This window comes from Trematomus bernacchii, unplaced genomic scaffold, assembly GCF_902827165.1.
Source record: "Trematomus bernacchii unplaced genomic scaffold, fTreBer1.1, whole genome shotgun sequence".
Classification (NCBI taxonomy): domain Eukaryota; kingdom Metazoa; phylum Chordata; class Actinopteri; order Perciformes; family Nototheniidae; genus Trematomus; species Trematomus bernacchii.
The window spans coordinates 2472562-2493944 of NW_022987714.1; the positions used below are offsets into that span (position 1 = coordinate 2472562).

Below are 21383 nucleotides of genomic sequence, written 5' to 3' on the forward strand. Positions count from 1 at the left end.
TTGAACAAGCATTTTAGGAACTGAGGATTACCAAAGCAAGCTGTTTCTTTTTACTTATTTACTTATAAACAACTCACACTCAAGTCAGCCATTGTTTATTGAATTTGTCTTTTAGCTGGTATTACAAAAACATACAGTGGCGTATACTTAATGCTGTAACATAAAAGCTTTGCAGTTTTTATGATTAATTGATACAGATTAACAATGAACAAGATACCATAGAGGTTTACATATAAAGAAGTGAAGTACCCCATATCATTCTGAAGTCAACTTATCATTATACTTGTGCAATACATTGCTGGGAAAGAAGGCAACAGAGAAAAGAAAGAAAGGGTAATACAATAAATGTAGCTTATTCCATATGAAAACAAAAGATAAATGTGAACCAGCCGTAGAACAGATATGTTTTAAAATATGGGCAAAAGTACTGTATGACAAAATGAATGGGCCCCAGAAAACTTTTATCTCAAACCAATCAAAGTCGAATCTCTAGAGAGACCTGCTCTCATGGAGAAATACAAAATCCATCTCTGCTTCAACAGGTCATCCAACATTCCTGTATCCCTCATTATAAACGACTACAATTATAACAACTGTTAACAAGTTCAGGTGGTCTAACAGAGAAGTAACATGATGCTGTAGCTGATCTGAAGCAGAGAAAGGGAAGTCAATTATATAACGTACAGCAAGGAAAAATCTGTAAACAGCTTAAAAGTAACATAAAAAAAGAACAGTAACTGTAAACAATATATCAGCATACAAGAGAAGCGGCTAAGTAATTATAATGTCTCCCTGTCTTGAAGATTCCCATTCAAACAACAGTTTTCCACTGTGGATTTACCAAATATAAACATGGTTTCTTTCTAAGCAAGCAGATCAGTTTTCCCCAACGGGTCTGTTAAACATAAAAAACAAAGAAATGTCGTAAAAGAGAAGACGGTCACAGTGCTATAGTCAACTGTCTTTTGTAAGTACCTGGATGTGGAAGAAAGATGTTGCTACACACGTCTTGAAATATCCTGAAACACTTCCCTCAGATTACAAATCATATTTCTATTTTTCACACACGATCATACCGACAGATGGACTACACAGCCATTTTATCAGAACAGTATAATAAACTGTATAAATCATACTGTGTGGAGGGTACCTGTGAACAACTGTAAACACAGGCGAGACACAATGTTATACTGCCACACTGTGGACAAGAGATGCAAATACATCAGAGGAGAAATAACAGCATTATGCATGTACATCTGGCAAAATAAGGGGAAATTGAACGCTTTAAACACCTAACAAACCCAATTTATGTTTAGAAAAATTAAGACATCACTAATTCACATATCTTAGAATACGTAAAATAAAATGGTCAGACTGGTAATTTCTATAGATTCACTGACATGGTATTTTGAAGTCAATGCTATTTTCAATTATTCTGCTAACCAAATCCACTGCCTGTTACTTTTTTAAGCGCAAATTTAGATGTAAATAAGTATTCGTTTACCAGACATGTCTTTGGGAACATAGAGTAATTAAGTGGAACTTGAGTTTGAAATGACATAACAAAAATAATCTCACAATTTGGAAGTTATTTAATCTGAATCCTGAGATAATAAAATGGGAAAATTCTTCCTCGTAATGTTGCTGTTTTACTAATAATTAATACATGGGATTCTTGAAAACACCTTTGTGTGTATTCTTGTTTAATACGAACACCTGTGAGGCTGGAACGATGTGCACGATGTGGAACGACTTTGTGATCATAAGGCTCCAAGACTTTTCAGCGCATTTTGAATTTCAGCATAAGTGATTTAAGTGCATTTGATAGGCGGGGATAAAATACAAAAGTGTGTTGTTGAGTGGCATTGGGAAAATATAAAAAGAATGGTTAAGGGTTAGGGTTAAGGGAACAATCTGAAGATATGTGTGAAAGGAATTGGGGCAGAGACAGCAAAAAGTAAAACAAAAGAAAAATTACAATACAATCAATCCTTCAACAGGCACAGAATCGCCTAAGATTAAAAGATCACAGCCAAGTTGAAAAAAGAAATACTGATTCGGACGGCAAAAGTAAAGTTTGGCATTGAAAGTGGAAGAGACATGATAAAGCATACAATAATAACGTTTTCTTTTCTTTTTTTTTTTTTTTTTTTTAAATGGCAGGAATACTGATAGAAAGCCCATACGGCTTGTAATGTTTTGGCCTTTTGATGCAGTTTCAATCAAAATGTATAAAAGTTGATTGGTCTGTCTCGGAAAACAACTCCAACAATCCTTTAGGAACCATCTCTTTTCAACTGCGACACATCAGGGACTTCTGGACATGATCTCTTCATACTTCAGCAGCAGGCTTAACCTCAGTTATCCTCCTCATCGTCGCTGACGAAGCTCCGCCTGTCCTGAGTCGTCTCTCTCTCCCGGAGGAAGGTCTGTCTGATGGCCTCCAGCTCCGTCAGCTCCAGACGGACCTTCTCCAGGTGGAAGGAGCGGCGGTTCTGGATCGACCGCATGGGGAACGGGTTCATGTCCCCAAAAGCGATGTTCATCAGCTTCCTGAAAAAACAAAACAAGGATATCAGTCTGCGATGGCTTGCTTTTATTCTGCATGCTGTCCTGTTTAATATGTTTCAAGTTACAACTCATATTAGACTGTAGATAAGATGCTTGTTTGTAAACCGGCCACAGAGCATGAAGATATGATAAGCCATTGCGGACGCTGTACCTTGAATCCAGGATTGTGCGTGTGAAGTGTCTGAGATATTTGAAGATAGCTGTGGAATCCTCTAGCTTCAAAAACTCTTCCTCTTTGTACTTGAAGAGAGCGAGGGCGCAGCGAAACATGATCTGTGGAGAAAAATGACCGAAGCCATGAAATCTATTTCATGACTATCTATGCATGACCGTACGATAATGAAACATATCACATCATGCCTCTGACATGCGAGGACACTTTAAAAGACTAGAGGCGATTTGTATTTATTTTAGAGGAATGTCTGAACAAACAGTCTTGTTATGAAAAAAAAGTGTTTCATTCATCAAGTTAATACCTGAACAGAATTGTGAATCCGACCACAGAGCAGTGCATATATATATATATATATATATATATTCATATGGCAACAATGGTATCACATGACTTGTGTGTTAAAGTGTTTGCCCATAGTGATGAACACACAGAATTATTACAAAACGTTGCAGTTCCTCTCAGCTCTACTGAATAGCTTTAGTTTTAGAGCTTTCTTTAACTCAGTGTTTTGGTTTGTTGGCTCACAAGTTCAACTATACTGTTTTAGTTCACCTTCACCCCTCTGACTGATATTTTCATGAAAAAGCTCAACAGACTTTGTGTCCACCAGCTGAACCACACAAAAAAAGCAGACAGCCAAGGTCTTCAGATCAACTGGTAAACACAGTGTTGCCATAAGAGGCTAAAACCGAAACTAAAAAGAAAAGTGAATATTTGTTTTAGTCACAAACACAACTCCAAATGAATGCAATGTTGCTATGCTTCTGCTGGATAAATTAATAACAAATTACACTGCCCGAAACAGAGATAAACAGTGACAAAACTGTTAGCAAACAATTTGCTTGCAAAAAAGAAAAGCTCTTATAGAGGGTTGTGAAGGGTTTGGTGTAAACACATTTGGGTTCTTCACTATGAGTTGCTGGTTAGATAAGGTTGGAAAACAGTGGGTTGAACCAAACAACTGGCACTTGTGGGAACTTGAACAAGCAGAAAACTAATCCTACATACCATCTGTAGAAGAAGGCCCATTTAAAAATGCAGCCAACTGAAATGCTACAGCCCTTTTTTTGATGCTCTCCTTATCTAATTGTGTAGCTTCCTTCAGAGCTCTGCCAGCATGTCCAGACAGAAATCAGGTTATGTGAGCTCAGAGGATCAAAGCTTTACGGTCTCGTCTGCCTCTCACCTTTGGACCTTCGTAGAGAAAGGCATCCCAGATCTTGAAGAGGATGTCGCTCACCACACTGTCCACAAACACCACCAGGAACCAGTTGAAGGTGATGAGGGAGAAGTCTACCTTGTGCTGCTCGAAGTGGACATGAAGCCGGGGGAGCTTCTCACACATCAGATCCTTGAACACACGCTGGTCAACCTGCACAGATCCAACCAACAAACATTAGTTAATTCTTCATCATCAACAGATAACTTTTGTTTTACATTAGGATTAACCATCCAGAAGAGAGAAAGGAATCAAACAGTGCTGATCACTACTGCTGCATTATTCTACAATCAATTATAAGTCACATGAATACGCCCACACTGACAGCAGTGAAACCTGTACACTCTGGTTAATGAGGTAGAAACATGTCTCTATGTGTCCCAATGCTTGCACCGTTGAGCTTGTTTACCTGTGAGCCAAGCAGAGTCTTTGTGTAATAGTCTCTTGGCATGAAGACCTCCACAATGGCTATAAGGCACCAGAAGGCGTCCTCTTGGTCCAGATAGAGCAGGGCAATAGCTGCCAGCCTGAAGAAATGACATACAATGAATATAAGTGGTTAAAGGGCATAAAAGAAGAGAAGGAGAGATGGTAGAGTCCGTCTTGTACCTGTTGAGTCCCTGGCAGTAGCCGATATCCGGATTCCTCCAGGAGAAAGCCATCAGGACGTTCCTGAGTTTCTGGATCCCGGCGGCACTCGGGGAGGAATAGTGCTTATTGTTGGGCAAAGTGCGCAGTAAGTCCAGCTCGATCTGCTTGGAGGCCGGGTTGGGCTTGTCCCGGGCCACGTTCAGTAGGGTCTCATAGTAGTCTGCCGGCAGGTGGTCCCTAAACTTCTTGACATGGAAGGCAACGCACCAGCGCCACACCTTGGAGCGGTGCTCATGGGGAACGCCGCTCCGAAACAGGGCCTTGAGCTCAGGGGAGCGCACCATGTCTCTGTTCATGATGCTGGACAGATAGTTCTCCCACTTCACCCCGACGGACACCTCCTGATCCGTCATGGAGAGGGACTTCAGCTCCAGAGCTCTCACCTTCGCATCCAGCTTCTCCTCCTCTTCCTCCTCCTCAGGGACGGTTTTGAAGCCGAACGTGTCATACTCACTGATATTAGATCAGGGAAGAGAGAACATGGGGGAGATAATCATCAATCAGTGATGCTAAATTCACTATAAAAGTTATTTACACTTTTATAGGGACCCACATTTGCTTAACCTGCCTTCAATGCTACATCAGTTACTGTAGAGATCGCCTGAATGACTTATAATACATTTTGGCGAGAACATGCCTGAGCTTGCAGAGCAACAGCAATAGCAAACAAAATACTAATTAGCAGAGCTAGTTTTTCCAGTAAAGACAAAATGAAAACAGATCTGATGAAGACATTATATTATTAGGTCTACTCTCCTGCAATGGGTTTGTCTTTTATATGTTATTAGATATATTTTAGTGATACTCTGGATACATTTGAACTACAATAGGCGCGTTCACACCGGAGTACTTTGGAGTACTTTTCCCACAATGGTTCATCAGAACTACGATATATTTGCGTTCACACCAAAAAGCCCCAGGAACTAAAGTAGTTCAAATTAGTTCGTCCGACCCGCTTTTCAGTCCCTGCTAGAGAGCAGGGACTGTCGTGGGAGAAAATAGTTTGTACGTCTGATTGGCTGTGCGGAATGCAAACCACGCCCGTTTGACTCTGAATTTTTTTTTGTAAGCGGCCATTGTATTTGCTCGCTTCGGCCAGCGCACCCGAAGAGATTACTTTTGTGAAAGCAGTTATTATAGCAACACTATATAAATCATCGGAGCGGTGGAGTGATGAGGATGTGTCGGCGCTTCTGGCGATTTACTCGGAGGACGCGAAGCGCCGCATTCAGAAGCTTCTACTGAATGCAGTTTCCGTGGCTCAGCAAAGTTAGCAGACCTGTCAAATGTGATAGCCTCTACATGTAGTTGTTTGCAAAACATGTATAAATGAACTGAAACATGTATTTTAAAGTCTGTAAAATAGTTTTAACTTGCTCTTACAACTTAGACACTTATATAAATCAGTTAAAATCAGAACATTATAGAGAAATGAAACATACTTTTAAGTGTGGGAAAAAAAAACATCTATCGTAACATCCATTCATAACAGCTTTTTGGCCATACCTGACAGTATTTGGTTTGAAGATGAGGTGGTCCTGCTGGTCGGAGCTCTCTACCTGCAGCGCGTCCTCCAGTAATCTGGAGATTACTTCTCGGGCTGGGCTCTGCTCCGAAGACGAACACACCGGGTTCTTCACTTCTTGAAGCAGCACCAGATACTTACTCTCCACCTGACACAGCTTGGCCTCCAGGGACGTATACTGCAGCAGAGATAACAGAGAAATATAATCAGCATCTTTGTTATCATAACTGACGGCAGGCAAGATCATGTTGCATTATTCATTGCTTCTACTTGGGACTTTGAGGTTAAGGGGGCCAATGCTGCACTTCCCCTGCTAGCTACTCAGACTTCCTGTTTCTATTAACAGAGTTACACCATTACGAACAAACACAAGATATACCTTTGCTTCTAAGGTCTTTTCTCTGCTCTCTGCATTCCTGCGTAACACGGTCAGCTCCAGGATCTCTTTGTTCAGGAACTTGTTCTGGGTTTTGTAGCCTTGAAGACTGTCCTGAAATTGGAGAAACATGTATTGGGTTACGCAGAGTAAAACATTAACTAGAGCATAATCAAACCATGAGAAAACATTTGAAAACAGCTTTAAAATGTCTACAGTTTAAGAAGTTCATTCTATAACCTAATATCATTGATATAGTCCTATACACTTTCAGTTCAGATGATCTGTCTACATTCTATTTGCTTTAAATCTGGTTCCTCGTGTTTCTTTCTGTACCTTGAGGATGTCCACCTCCTGCTGATCTTTGTAGGGAGGGGGTGAACCGTTGTCTGGGTTGCCGCTCTGCTCGGAGCCCTCCTGCGACAGTTTGATGATGACTTCATCTTTGGCCTGGATGGTCTCCATCAGCATCCCCAGCTGGTCGTTTATCTCCCCCACCTTTATCTTCAGGCCCTTCAGCTCTTGTTGCAGACTCTCCTTCTCTAAGGCGAGGCGCTCCATGTGGCCACACAGGGCCTGGATCTGTCCGTCTTTCTCCTGAAGCAGGGCCTCCGCCTGGGCGACCCCTTCCTGGGTTACGGCCGGACCCTGAATCTGGTCTGAAGCTGCGGATGGATCTGGAGCCGGGGCTGGACGGTGAACCGGCTGCCTGTCGCACTGCGAGGTCCTCAGGGTCTGCTGCAGGAGCCTCACCAGCTCCTGTCGGGGAAAGGGGATTTCATTTGTCAACACAACATTTTACAGGGTCAAGATTATGCCTTAAAATGTGGGACAGTTGCATATTCTCTTTGCTGGAATTTTACTTGAATAACTGCAGCACATAATTACTTTGGACATCATTTTTATTCCTTCTCATAATTTCTTACACTTTACACTGCTGGGTCCAGAAGCATAACTATATAACCAAACAAGTGTCGCTTCCAAAATGAATTTATTGTTTTCTGTCATAACATATATCGTAGAAGTAACAATAGCCCATTTTTTATTATTAACAATAAACTATTTAACTACAATATGTTCAAGGAGAGTTTGGCTATCTCAGCTAAAATGAAGACCACACAACGTCATTAAAAATGAAAGAACCTTTTTATAATTATCTATTATATAACAATCACAATTATCTTATACTTCATGGTAAAACATAGTCCCAATTTTCATTTTATTTTATTGTTGCTGTTTTTGCAAAGTAATTTGAATGCTTCAGGGAGTGTGTTTTCCCCTCTCTACCAAATAATTAGCTGAAAGAAGCCCTGCTAGTTCACACTGTTTGACACAGGCCATCTAAGCAGCACAACAGCCCGAACAATGCACAGATAACCAGCTGCATGTAATGACAGAGCATGAGACTAAATAACAGAAGTTTAGCGTGTATATTATTAGGGGTATACTGTGGCGAAAGTGCAGATACTTGGCTCACATATTTGCACAAGTGTGTGTGACCTACATGGTCACACATTAGTAGATAAAGTAACTGGGACAAACACAAACAGTTTTCATTGTTTCCTAACATTGTGGATGGCAAGGTAAAAAAAACTGTCCAGACAGAGGAATGACAATTAATGAAATGAGAAAAGCCCAACATAGTTTCTGTCAAGAAAGAATGGCATTGTTCTCATGAGCACCACATACAAAGAAGAATAGGTGGAAACATTTCTTTCTTTGCAATGTTACAAAAAAAAATGTCTAGATCCAACATTACCTGAAGGCCATAAATCAATATTATTACGGTCTGCTTTAGTCCATACGAGCTAAGCAGAACCAGGAATGACTGAACATTTCCAATAACACTAACGCAGATTCAACCAACTGAATCACTTCCTCCTTTAACTTTTCTCAAACGTTTTATGCCAGTGAGCCATATCACAGGGAAGCATATACTCACACATTACATATTTATCTGGTTAATGTTGTAGCAATTGTGACCAGTTTGCTAGTTGAAAACACTGAAACAAGTACAAAGAGCAATGGGAAGGAACGTCACAAATGTGATTGTTGTTGAAAGAACTGCAGTTTCCTCAGTTCTCACTAAAGCATGACTAATCATTTGCTGTCTTCCCGTATTAGTGAGAGCATCAGGATTACACCAAACTGCTCAGTCAGACACCATGCATGTGCTGAATAAACTAAAGTGTTAGCAAAACCACTTGAGTCAACCTGGTATACATCCTAAGATAATACACACATTAAGTCAATTCAGCCTTTACAGTTTTTCTACATTAATTTGTAGGTATTACAGTAAACAAAACCATTGGTATGATGACTAACAGCCTGAATCGACAGTTCAGAAACCTAACAAGACCCTCTGAATGAAGCTCTAAACATTAAAGTGAATACTACTAACCAAAAACATGTCTTTTAGTGAATCACAATCTAAATATTTGTAACCATTTCCCCATACTCTTTCTGTAGACTCTACCCCAGAATGTTTTCATGTGATCAACATATGCGAAATAACAGGATAGTTGTACCTTCTGACTGGCCAGCTCCTCTCTGAGTTTGGCGTGATCCTGCTGCATGCGGCTCAGCTCTTCCTGCTGGCTCTGGAGGCGAAGCTGCATCTCAAAAGGTTTGCTGCCGTTACACTCCACCGGGGAGTTCTCTGCACTGCGCGTCTCTGCGGAGCGCCCGAACCTCCCAGAGCCCATCTTGTCTCTGAGCAAAGGCTTCCTGGGTCGCGCTGAGTTGCGCACAAAGTCGAATGTAAACGCTGATCCAAAGGAATCTGAGAGAGGAGAGATAAATACGTAATTAAATGAGTGACTTGTGTTGAGCAGACAGAATCTCTTGGGAATAATGCATTGTTTGTCTGTTTGTCAGAGTATTGAGCAAATGAGTGGAGCAATAAAAGACAGTTCTTTTCTCTGCGGGATGTAACTGAGTATGTCCAGAGGAAGCAGGGAGTGGACGTACTTCTGTGAGTGTCTGGAGGATGTTTCTGTTCGGCGAAGTCCTTGGCTGGAGTGTCCACGAGCTCCCACTCCTCCGCACTGCTGTTGCTGTTGGTGTAAAACATACTGCGTCTGCTCTCACCTCCTCTGCCTGGCCGCAGATAAGACATGGAGTTCCTGAGAGAACAGAAACCAGAAGTAAGGATGAGTAAGACCATGACTGTGGGGCTGTCGTGCTGCTTGACATTAAGAGTCTGCTACTATGTAGATGATTCACAGGGATCAAGGGCAAACTTGTGCTGCTACTTTGTAAATGGTAACATTAGCACAAACGGCCTTTGTTGAGGTCTTTACACTTTTCCCACAGGCACTGGCAACAGAACTGTAGCTGTACACAATGCAACACACAATACAGGTAGAGATGTCCAGCTTTCACTTGAAAGGAGAGTATAATTTACACATAGGGCTTTCTTAAAAACAAACATAAATGGAAGGCATTCTTTACCGCAAATATAAAAAGGGCCTATAAGCCCGTAGAGACTGATGTTTTCACACTTTTAAATGTGAGACCACTGCAACCACACGATTATTTGTGTGCAGCTGCATGAACTTCAAGCCTTTCTCTCACCTCATACATATAAGAGGTGTTACAGCAAAGTGTCTTGTTGTAAGACATTTCTGCCCTGATCATAAGTTACAACTGATACAAGTCAATGTATTTCAAAACAAGAGATATCATCATGAAAATAGATGCTATAAGAATGAATGCTCCATGAATCATGTGCAACTCTCTTCTTATCAGAGATACAAAGCAAATTCCAAACCATGTCACATTTTGAGCATTTCAGTGTTTTGCTTCATTTGAATAGACGTGTTGTACGGCCCAGAAAGGGAACTGTTGATGGTTGCACACTAGAACTAGTGAGCTATGGATACAATAATTTCCTCTCCTGGAGTGAACCTCAGGAACAACTAAAAGAGGTAGCTTTGTTAATTTATTTCGGGGCACATAGCAGATAAAACTGGTTGTGCCAGTTTGACAGGAACTCAAAACAAACACTTATGGGTACGATATCATAATCATTGTTCAGCCATACCTGAGTTCTGTACCGAAGTTTCTGATGGAGAAGTTGAGGGGGTTTGTCGACCCGGCAGAAGGCCCCCCCCGGGCTGACTGGATCCCCACCATCCCTCCACCATCTGTTTCTGTCTCCAGAGCAAAGTCGTGGCGGACCTTCTCCATGCTTTCACTTAGCTTCTCAAAGACGAGCGCATCTGAAATTACATTAAAATTCATTTTAAGAACATGATTATAATAACGCATTACTCATATCACGAGAACTGTTTATCAGGACCGCTGCTTTATCATCTATTTGTTGAGGAAATTACATTATCATGACAATAAGTCAAGTTTCCTCTTTGTATGAAATGAGTTGGTTAAGTAAGGGAACATTTTATAAAGGCGAACCAACTCCACAGAAATGTTGTTCAAAGTGGGAACCACATACTGTAGCTGTTGTGACACTGTAGGACTTTGTTCAAACTCATTGTGTACCGATTAAACATTTCAGCTGACATCTTCAAAAAAAGAAAGACTAATCCTGCCAGCCTCTCTAAAGCTGTGCCTGCTTTATTAATATGGACAAATTAGTCCCGCATTTAAAGCATCGGTTGTTTTGATGCACCGTATCATTTTACTATTTTACCAGATATTCCTGCATCTTGTTTATAGTGTGAAGAGAAGCTTAGGCATTTTGATCTTTCACTAGTAGCCGGGCAAAAAGAGCAACATAAAACATGTAATATCCTCTGCCCCGCGTGAGAGAAAATTCCAGTTAAGGAGATTACTAATTTCACAAATTTCTCTTGCACACGAAACATTTCATCACAGCTCGCTGACAAAAGGTCAAGAACTTCTAAGACGAAAAACAACCCAGGGTGTCAATTTTATGTATAAAATATAAAACATTTGAAGTACTTTTAAGCCCTTTATAATTCCATTTTTGTTTTGTGAGGTATTTGAGGTAATCTGTCTTGTTTGGACCTGTACAATGTTTAAACTTTATGTATTTTATACAAATAAACAAAATCAAGTATAAACATATGTTTAACTAAATACCTTTAAAATGTTGTAAACACAAAGTTAACATTAGTGTTTTGTTTTTTATTATTTAAAAAGAAAAACATTAGTCATGCATATGTAATGACAGGAAAAGGAAGAGGCTTTTTACAGCTCATTTCCCCTCAGCTACAGCAGTTTAAACAAATTAAACTGTAAGTGTGCCTTTACTGACCTGAGAGTAAGAAGCTATTCCTTGATATTATGATAACTTATTTCCTAAATACAATATATTTTCTGATGTTATAATATGAACTACTTTGGTCCCAGTTCAGAACTGAAATAGTTTTTTTAAACTCTCTTTCCCTGGATTTTTTATGTCCTTCAAAATGTCATATTTTAGTCTCTTTTTACAGAATATCCTGGACTGCTTGAACATGATGTCAAATCTTTGACAGAAATGATGGGATCAGAACAGCTGTATAACCCCAAAAAATAAAAACAAGCCAAATCCATAAAGTGCAGCAACAAACAGTGATTTAAAGATATTATGCTCAACCTATCTTTCAGTCAAACCATGTGACTAACATGTCTGACTTCATAAGGGTCAAGGGTCAACACCTAGAATGTGAAAAGTCCACAGAAGCGTCATGCTTACAGCGTCTTTTCCCAGGAAGTAGAATAACAAAACTTTGGTGCACACACATTGTTTGGATAGCCATAACACCTTATATTGATGGTGTTCAAATTATATTACACTGAGTATTTATATTTTATGTACATCCTCTTTGTTGTTTATAATGTAAATGCTTTTAGGCTGCCTTTATTCTATCATATAACAGTGGCAGCTACTTATAAAAACACTTGAAGTTCACACAGTGAGATTTTTTGCATTTAAATCAAACACACCCCAGATAAAGTAGATGTGAACTCCTTTCTTTAGCTGTATCTTTGATTTCTCATTTAATTGATGCTTGACTAACCACTCCTATCATATCCACTCCTACTTGCTCCTTCAGTAGTTACCCGGGAACCTGGCGACAAAATAACTCGACTTGTGTAAATATTAATCTCTCAGATACAGGTGTTTACCTTCAGCCTTATCACAAGGTAACCAAGCTATGAAAATGAGTTTCCATACACATACATGTATGTTTGTGTGCATGTATGTGTCTACCTTCTTTGCCTACGAGGCCGGTGGGGGGGTAGGCCATAGTCGGGGAGCTCCAGCTGTCTCTCTGACCGGAGACTCGTGTGTTGCTGTACTCCCAACGCTTCTGCTGTAACTGCTGGAGCCAGAAATACATCACCTGCCTGCTGGGGGCCTTTAAAAAACACACAAATACACACAATTTACCAACATGGGAAATACATTTTAGCCATAAAAGCTACAAAGGCAATGCAATCTTTAACATTGATATCAATACAGCATGGCAAGGAAAAGGAGAGTATCTGTGGAATTAAAAAAAAGCATATGCAACAGCCTAAGTGCACTTTAAATAGCAGGTTACTCTTTGGATCCGTCATGTGAATGAGAGCAGGCGCTGGTTTCAGTCTCAGTTCCAGCCTCAGGCACTGCAAGCTGTTTGGTATTAACCATTCACACCATATGCTGAAAATGTTCCAGACTCTAGCGAGCAGCTGGCTGAGTGAGCCCAGAGCTACCTGTCACAGTCACATGATGGCAGAGAAGACACCATCATCACATGAGAGGACCCTTTCAAAAGCTGTGGGGTCATGGGGGCAGATGAGCTCATGTGCATACCCTAAAATAGTTTATCCATGTAAACAGTGCAATCAGCTGAGTAATGTGCTGATTAAGCTCTTGTTTGGCAACCATGATACACGCATATTGGATTTTTTTTCAGAATGAGAATCAGAAACAGGTTTATTGCCCTAGGTTTACACATACAAGGAGTTTGTCTTGGTGTATACATAAACACAGTCAAAGAAGATACATTGTAGGAAAAGGACCAATAAATAAAACAATTAAAATAAACCTTATAACATTAATATATAGTATACATATTTACATGAAATATAGATATACCAAAACATATTTGCAGTTTTGGTATGAAAGTTAGAAAGCCTTGTAAATATTAAAAGAGGCTCTTTTTAATCAAGCTTTTCTTTAAAAGTTGTCAAATCACAGTACTGTCAGCAGAAGTATTTTGCATATCCAACATAAATCAAGGCTGTGAATAACACTAGGTAAGAATGGGTGTGTCTGCCTTTTTCCACAATAAGAAAGGAAGTGACAAATGACAGCAAAGCAGAGCGACACATGCTGAAAAGTTTCTACCTTCAGCAGGAACTCCTTCCCGGCGGTGCGGATCTCAAACTGGCCCTCTTCCCCCTCCACATCGTAGCTGAAGCTCGCATCGCCGATCTCGATGTGCCCGAGCGGCAAGGCATCTTGGGGAGTCTTGAAGTAATACAAGTAACATTTCCTCGGATCGTACACGAACCATCTCGGCTTGTACCCCCTCAGAGGCCCCTTGCCGGACAGTTTGTTCAGGTATCCGCACAGTTTGGAGGCCTGCTCCTTCGCTGCGTCGCTGTCGGCCACTTCCACAGATCTGGAGACAACAATCCGAGAAGCTCTGCAGGACTTTGCTTTGCTGCCATCCTCCTCTTCGTGCATCTTTACTCAAAGTTTCTTCTTCGTGCAGCGCAGCGGATGCCCACTCCTGTTTCCATCCGCATGACTGCCTGCCCCTTAAAGAGAGGAGCCTGGGAGATGTAGTTTTGTGTCAATGGGTACGTGGTTGTGGTTGTGATTGTGCATGAGGCAGCAGTTACGCAGGGTGGTGCTGTTGGACCAGATGTGCAACCTGAGATGCTTTCACTGTTACAGATTACAACAATCTACTGTATAGTAGAAGTAAACGAAAACACAACACATTTCTGGTGTTAAAATAAAGATGTATTACATTTATAAAATTGCCAAGCTAAAATTCCCATAACTGCAGATACAGTACTGAAAAATCCTCAAAATTATAGCTATTTAATGACATACAAATACTTGTTGAAACCGGGTTCTACTCTTTGTATTTTAAACATGGTATTCCCCCAAAGAGCCTTTTATATACAGCATGCATTGCAAATCAGAACTACTGCAAATCTTAATAGCAAATAAAGGTTTTGAAATTAAAATATCAGTAAAACATACCTTAAGTAGAAAATACTTGTTAAGCAGAATGGGTCCTGTCTTTATAACGTTATTATAATATTCTATTAGTTTTACTGATGCAATAACATACAGTAACATTAACTTTATGGGAAGAAAATGTGTTTGATTTATATACTTTTGGGGAGTTTAATCTATATTACAACTTGTCTCTTAACTGTCACCTGTCCTGTCACCAATCCAATTGAGGCACAGAAAAAGAAAACAATGGACATTTCCATCCAAAGTATGCAGTGGTAACAGTTCAATAAAAGTTCAATACCTACAACAGTGTATCGCTGTAAGTAGATTACTAAAGAAAACAAAAATAACTATACATCTATTCTTTGTAGGAGCAACATTGATCCATAAATCACTCCTGTCTACATATATTTTATCACCTTTAATGTATAATCTGTTATGCTAACATGCACTTAACTATATGTTATTCACAGAGAGACCCATATAAAACAGAGGGCTATAACAGAACAGTGTGTCTGGTTGGGGGCTCCAAGTTAACTTTTGGAGCTGCAGAAATGAACACCCGGTTAAACAGGTTGATTGATGGTTAGACATGAACGTGCTATGACTGGTCTTGTGCTTAGATATATGTATATAATTGTTCCTTTTGACAAGTGTGCAACTTGTGTTTTGCTACAAGTGACATGATTATATTTGTCAGATTGAACTTTGGCTCACTGAGAAGTTGTTATTTGTGGGATGCATGTTTTCCACTCAGATTTAAAGGTGAAAGTTTTGATGTATTGACATTTAACCAACAACAACTGTCTCGTGACCTTTAGAAAGCCCACATCCCTCTCATAGGTATGTCTCCAGAACACTGATAAATATATTTTGTCTGGTGTGATAGCTCTTCCTTGTATATATTACCTCAAACCTGATGTAGATAAGATAAGCTGATCACACTGTTAAGGTATGTTATATTGAATCTTTACAAGCACGGAAACAGTGATAACATTTGACCTCAATCCTCTTAACACCCCCAAAGGAGCACATAGTGACTCACAAAGACAGCGCTGTTGTGATGATGTTGAAATTCTACACCGTTGTACTGTAGCAATACTTAATCATACATGGAACATAACAGTTCACATGTAGGGCAAATGTTGGCAAACATTTCCATTATATTAAAATAGCAGGAAACTCAGTAGACATTCAGAACCACATTGATCACACTTTCAGAGACAAGTTCAATTATCTGGAAAAGATGGCGGTATATTTCCTGAGATCAGAGCACAGGAGAAATGTTATTGTTAATAAGTGCTGAGATCTCCGGCTCATCCCGCTCACGATGACACAGACTCTTTTCGGTTATTGTCTCTCCCCCACAGGGACTTCTTACAGCTCACCACTGAGCAGAAACCAACAGAAACATGATTCATGAGGACTGTCTCGTCCCTGGGAGTAATGAGTTAGCCATTCAACAACAACCTTAAAAACCATGCTGGGAAATCTGTCATATTATGAGAGTTTTTTCCATGCCCTCTTAAATCTCTGAATTTTCCCAAACATGTCCATTCTTTTTAATTTGCTCCTGCTTTGTGAGCTTTGATCTGAGTTCATTGCCAGCCCATGTCAGAAAACTGTTGACGCAATGTATTTCCCACAATCAGACAGTCTGTGGGTAAAGCATCTCCTCTTGCAAACCAACACACTTGTGTGCACAGAAACCACAGTTTCTGCACAGCTTACTTTCCATTTCTCTTCAGGAAGCTCCTGCTTTGTTCAGAGGGGCCTTAGACGTCTGTGACATGCAAATGAGCTGTATGAACTGTGTTGTGCCATGCAAAGCGGAAACGCTTTCCAAGTCGGTGGAAAAATGTGTGTAATTGTAAATGTCATCAGTCTATATCTCGCATGTACAGTTATACTCCCTCAGAAGACCTTCTGTTTGAGATCAACGGCTGACAGACATTGAGAGGAGCTTTTTAACGTTTGCTGAAATGACACCCGGTTCAAACCACACACTCTCCAGGAAAGGTATGTACACATTTAGCACCGTACAGTATCTTCGCTTCACATTGAACTCATAATTAAGCCTTCATCCATCTTTTTCTAGGGATTGAAACAAATTGCTGCATACTCTACAGAAAACCCAAAGCCAGGTGTGAGAAGATCTGCCACTTTACAGAGTCAAGGACAAAGGATCAGAGACATATCAAATCTCCCTGCTTCAGGAACTGTCTGACTTTTCGCTTCAAGGTAAGTACTGTTACCAGATCACCATGAATGGTCCCTAACTGCTTTAATGACTAACTTATTTCCGTTGATCTACATGCAAAGTAAGTTTGCCTAACATCACATTACAGCAGAGGAGCTCATTGCCTCATTTATTTAGTGAGAATGGACTTTTGACTTAAAGACTTGACTTATGGATTTGCAGGTTTAATCCACCCCCAAAAAGGTTGTAATTTAACATTAATAAATGTTGTATAGTGTATGTTTTAAAAAAAAGTACACAAATGAATTATGTGGTATTTCCTGCTACAAATAGAATATTAAGCTGCCTTTATGCTCTGGTTGACGCCTCCTGGAAAATAAGCAAATTAGACGGTTAAGATACACCCTGACTGTTTGGGAAATGAATGCAGGTTGTCTTCAGCGGCTCTCTGTGTGGCTTTGTTTAGGAGCGGGCGAGGATGGAGCAAAGGGAACCAGCACTGGATGTTGAAGGGACTGAAGGAGGACTCAGGGAACTGGCCTCAAAGTGGTTTATAGACACTCAGTTACCAAACATCGTCCAAAACGGCTTCTTCCCCAGCTGGTTCCGGGGCTTCATCACAAGGAAGTGAGTATTCATTCAGTAATTTGGATTTTGCAGGGTTAAAAATAAACTTTAATGCTCATTATTAGAATAATTTGTTTTTTAAGTACTACTAAATCATGTTTTTTGTAACTATATATTACTCGATACAACTCAATACTATACAGTGTGGTAAAACATGACCTGCTGCACTTTCAATATCAACTATTGTTTATATTTATTAAGCAAAAACTATTTTATTTAACTTTATCTTTTACGATGAGCACTATCAGTCTATGAGTCAGAGTTTACATCAGATGCAGTGACAATTGATACAAAGCAGACATTTATAGACACATACATAATCAAAAGGGACGAATTTGCCAGAGCCTGTGCATTGGTAAATGACAGTTTTACGGAAAATACCTGAAACAAAATGGATCTTCCTTTGATGGAATGACCTGCCTTTCCCCACTCAAAATCTAGCTCACTGTTCCTGTAAACTCGGGACAAATTAGGCTTTTGGGAAATACTTTTTGAGGTTTTTTAAGGTTATTTGTGTCTATATCCAGGGAGGCAGAGGAAATACTCAGAGAAAAGGAGCTGGGCTCTTTTCTGATCCGTCTCAGTAAAAAGGCCATCGGATACATTTTGTCTTATACGTGAGTATTTTGCTCTGAAAACCTGTAACCTGAGTCGTACAATGATTGTGTTTTGAAGCAAGCTTATTTAGTTGACATGCATGTTTAAAAGGTCACATATGTTCATTAACACATTGTTGTCCCCTTTTAAACTAAAGGTTGTTGTTTGTTGTTTTTTTATCTAATTATTTTTTATTTCCTGTTGCAGAGGCAGGGATCGGTGTCGACATTTTGTGATAAACCAAAATGAATCAGGGCAGTTTGTAGTGTTTGGCGACACTAAAGGGCACGACTCGCTCTATGAGCTCATAGATTACTACCAGACGAACGCCATTCAGCCTTTTGAAGAGTCCCTGGCATCTTCATGTTTTGAGGTAAGACACAACTCCTCAGTCACTTTCTTTAAGTCACATTTGATGGAGAATGAGGATCTAACTGGTGTTTTGTTCTTGCAGGAACTTGACAAAGAGCTGTATGACACCATCCAGGTTAGCCCTAAAGAGAGGCCTGTTGGAGCTATAAAGAACATGCGAACACCACAGATTAACTCAGAGCAGCTTCCTGCACTTCCACCCAGGACACAAGAGGTGAGTTCAGAGTACAGTTTTATTATAATGTATACGTTCCATACCAAATGTTTTTGTATTAACACCCCAAAGCTGACTTTAAGAACCTGGCTTGTTTTGTAAAACAGGAAGTCCCTCCTTTGCCTCGGAGGGGCAGACATCTCGACATTGGTCCGTCGAATGACCCTGAGAAGGCTTTGTATGCTCAGTTTAAGAAGCAAAAACCCAGGGAGATACCGAGATCCGAACTCATCTGTCAGGGCAATTTCCCTGGAGATAATCAAGTGAGAGCTGGGAGATCAACAACTCAGAACATGAGCAGGAGCAATTCTCCTTCTGGACCAGAGTCTGTTTACTCTGAGCTCAGCCTGCTGGATACCAAGTGCAGGTCTCTACCGCTCCTGAACCACAGCTGTGAGGGAGAGCAGTCTTACAGGCTGAGTGCACCCCCCCTCACGCCACCCAGACTTTCCCCTAAGCCCGTCAGACAAGCCACTTCCTTTAGTCCTCTGCCTGAGGGGACAGACTCGTGCAGCAGTCAGGATCACATGAGTGACGCTGCTGTTTATCACCTGGCTGGCAGAGCTAGCAGCCCACACCATGCTTCCTCTGGGACTGGATCTTCAGAGCAGCACAGGGGGGCAGTGTACGCTGAGGTCTCAAATAAAGACCACTTCCCTCATACATATGAGCCGATTCCTGGCCACAAGGACACAGACGCACCTGAACCCAACAGCAACACCTACGAACCTCTGGAGGACGTCAGACCCAAACATGGTCACCTCACCTGGGGGTTTAAGGTTAGTAATGTGGGCCAAATGCTTCCATTTTAACACTTCATCCAATTTCATCAATCTGTCTTCTTTGAAATCTCAAATCAAAACTCACCTCTTCAGAACTGCTTTTAACCTTTAATTATTGTTGTATTTTAAATATTTTAAGTGTGGTGTTTTAATGTTGTTTTTATGAATTTTAGCATGTAAAGTGTCTTTCAGTACCGGGAACAGCACTCTATAAATACAATGTATTATTACTATTCATATTTATTTATTGATTCACTTTTGTTTTACCTCCTGCAGAATGATAAATGGAAATGGCTGTTCCCTGAAGTCAAGAGGAAATGGTGAAGAGCTTACCTTGCCAACTACTGATGAAATGTTCACCCACTTTCTCTACACTACAGTGGTCCTGCCTTACATTCACTCTGTGAAAGAATACTTGTAATATGTTCAACCTGGGCCCTCATGTGCATAGTTTAATCAATGACATCTTCTGTCATTTGTATTTCAAATCTATTTATTTAAAGAAACACTGTAGTCTATTTATTTTTGTCTACACCACATTTGAATAAATGACACATGCAAAAAGAAAAACTCATTATTTTCCTAGAGAAAAAAGGGTGTACTGTGTTTCCTACTGATCTTCAAACATATTTTGACTATAGGCTGCTCCCATCAATGTTGCACTTCACTGACAGGAAACTTTATTTGCATGCAGATTACAAACACATGTGTACGGCAGCAACTCGAATGTGTTTCATGATCAGTTTCCAATGCCAGTGAGGAAACGCACCAGGATATTTTTAACCCAATATAAAATATTAAACATTTCCGAAGGCAAACAATATTTGGACATTCCTAACATATTCCTTCAAACTCTTAGATAAAGATTATACATTGACATATTCTTAAAAACACAAAAGCTAGATGTGATCAGTGCCCTATTTTTAAATAATTGGGTTTCTGCACCTGGGAATAACTCTGACATGACACATGCACTAGGTTCAGTAGGAGATATGAAAAAAGGGAATACCCTCATTTCTATCATACAGTACAATTTTGCGACGCTGTGGTGAAGACATTTTCAATACAGTGATGATTGATAACACCGTATAAACACATTTTATATGAACATGAATTGTATCTGTTAACAAATCTCTCTCGGGTAGATTTTAAACTATTTGTAACTATATTCAGTACGTAATGGTTTAAAAAAAGAAAGAATATATAATCAATTAATTTCTTATACTGCTTATATAATAAAATAATTGGTAGGGTTAAAACACCACAATCTTAAGAAAAAGTAGCAATGCAGGAAATATTGGTACATGACACAGTAGCATTGAGCAGTCAGACCTCCAGCCTAAGGAATAATCTTAAATCACATCAAATTAAAACAGACAAGATCCCATTGAGTGAAATGTGTGAGTTTCACACACTGTCTGTTTACAGGAACAGTTGCGTACAGTTACGGCTGCTTTACAGCTCCAGTATCACATTGCACCAGAAGCTTCTCAGCTGGAATCATAATTAAACAGATGTTCTCTGTGAGACCAGTAATTAATGGAGCCACACAATCAGCACTGTATTACCCTGAATATTCAATGCTGCCCTCATAAAAGCAACTGGAGATAATGGGGGAATTAACCGGCTGCTCTGATGACTGCACACTGTTTAACTGACTTCAATGTATTCCCCTCTTTAGGTGAATGAAGACACTTAATATTAACTTTTTCCTATGTTTCATAGCTGTCAGTGTGCATGAGAACACCATCCACCATGTAGCTATATTCAGTACAATTATATTTTGGTGTTGATCTGTATGCATGTTATTTTTTTTGTCTGCTATAACCATATATAAATATAACACATAAGATCAAGTCTGAACAATCGACTTGTTGCATTTGTTATTACCATTCGCTAACAGGAAATTATATTGC

General features: G+C 39.9%; 2 protein-coding genes across 4 annotated transcripts; one reads left to right on the top strand and one right to left on the bottom strand.

The window, feature by feature from the left end:
- Positions 1 to 79: 79 nt before the first annotated feature.
- Positions 80 to 14258, bottom strand: tbc1d2b (TBC1 domain family, member 2B). Its single transcript, XM_034141074.1, has 13 exons — positions 13827 to 14258; positions 12702 to 12849; positions 10563 to 10740; positions 9488 to 9642; positions 9046 to 9299; positions 6854 to 7276; positions 6521 to 6631; positions 6123 to 6319; positions 4575 to 5069; positions 4375 to 4492; positions 3933 to 4118; positions 2723 to 2844; positions 80 to 2553 (listed from the first exon to the last, which is right to left on the bottom strand). Exons 1-13 carry the CDS (start codon positions 14166 to 14168, stop codon positions 2358 to 2360), a joined length of 2925 nt encoding a protein of 974 aa, XP_033996965.1. The 5' UTR covers positions 14169 to 14258; the 3' UTR covers positions 80 to 2357.
- Positions 14192 to 21279, top strand: LOC117491212 (SH2 domain-containing protein 7-like). 3 transcript variants are annotated; one of them, XM_034141076.1, is made up of 9 exons: positions 14192 to 14284; positions 16580 to 16694; positions 16774 to 16916; positions 17342 to 17502; positions 18030 to 18119; positions 18307 to 18472; positions 18554 to 18685; positions 18793 to 19464; positions 19744 to 21279. In XM_034141076.1, exons 2-9 carry the CDS (start codon positions 16658 to 16660, stop codon positions 19789 to 19791), a joined length of 1449 nt encoding a protein of 482 aa, XP_033996967.1. In that variant the 5' UTR covers positions 14192 to 14284; positions 16580 to 16657; the 3' UTR covers positions 19792 to 21279. The 3 variants fall into 3 exon arrangements, with proteins under 3 accessions (XP_033996967.1, XP_033996966.1, XP_033996968.1); XM_034141075.1 differs by lacking the exon at positions 14192 to 14284 and having other exon boundaries at positions 14326 to 16694; XM_034141077.1 differs by lacking the exon at positions 14192 to 14284 and having other exon boundaries at positions 14329 to 16694; positions 16805 to 16916; positions 19744 to 21278.
- The last annotated feature ends 104 nt before the right edge of the window (positions 21280 to 21383 follow it).

What these genes read in the sequence shown, in the direction of transcription:
- LOC117491212 (XM_034141076.1), top strand. Translation starts at nt 16,658, where the DNA reads ATGACACCCGGTTCAAACCACACACTCTCCAGGAAAG. An exon ending in CCACACACTCTCCAGGAAAG is followed by an intron (nt 16,695 to 16,773) that starts GTATGTACACAT and finishes ATCTTTTTCTAG; the next exon opens with GGATTGAAACAAATTGCTGC. An exon ending in GTCTGACTTTTCGCTTCAAG is followed by an intron (nt 16,917 to 17,341) that starts GTAAGTACTGTT and finishes GGCTTTGTTTAG; the next exon opens with GAGCGGGCGAGGATGGAGCA.
- tbc1d2b (XM_034141074.1), bottom strand. Translation starts at nt 14,168, where the DNA reads ATGCACGAAGAGGAGGATGGCAGCAAAGCAAAGTCCTGCAGAGCTTCT. An exon ending in TACTGCCAGGGACTCAACAG is followed by an intron (nt 4,493 to 4,574) that starts GTACAAGACGGA and finishes TCATTTCTTCAG; the next exon opens with GCTGGCAGCTATTGCCCTGC. An exon ending in CGCACAATCCTGGATTCAAG is followed by an intron (nt 2,554 to 2,722) that starts GTACAGCGTCCG and finishes TTGTTTTTTCAG; the next exon opens with GAAGCTGATGAACATCGCTT.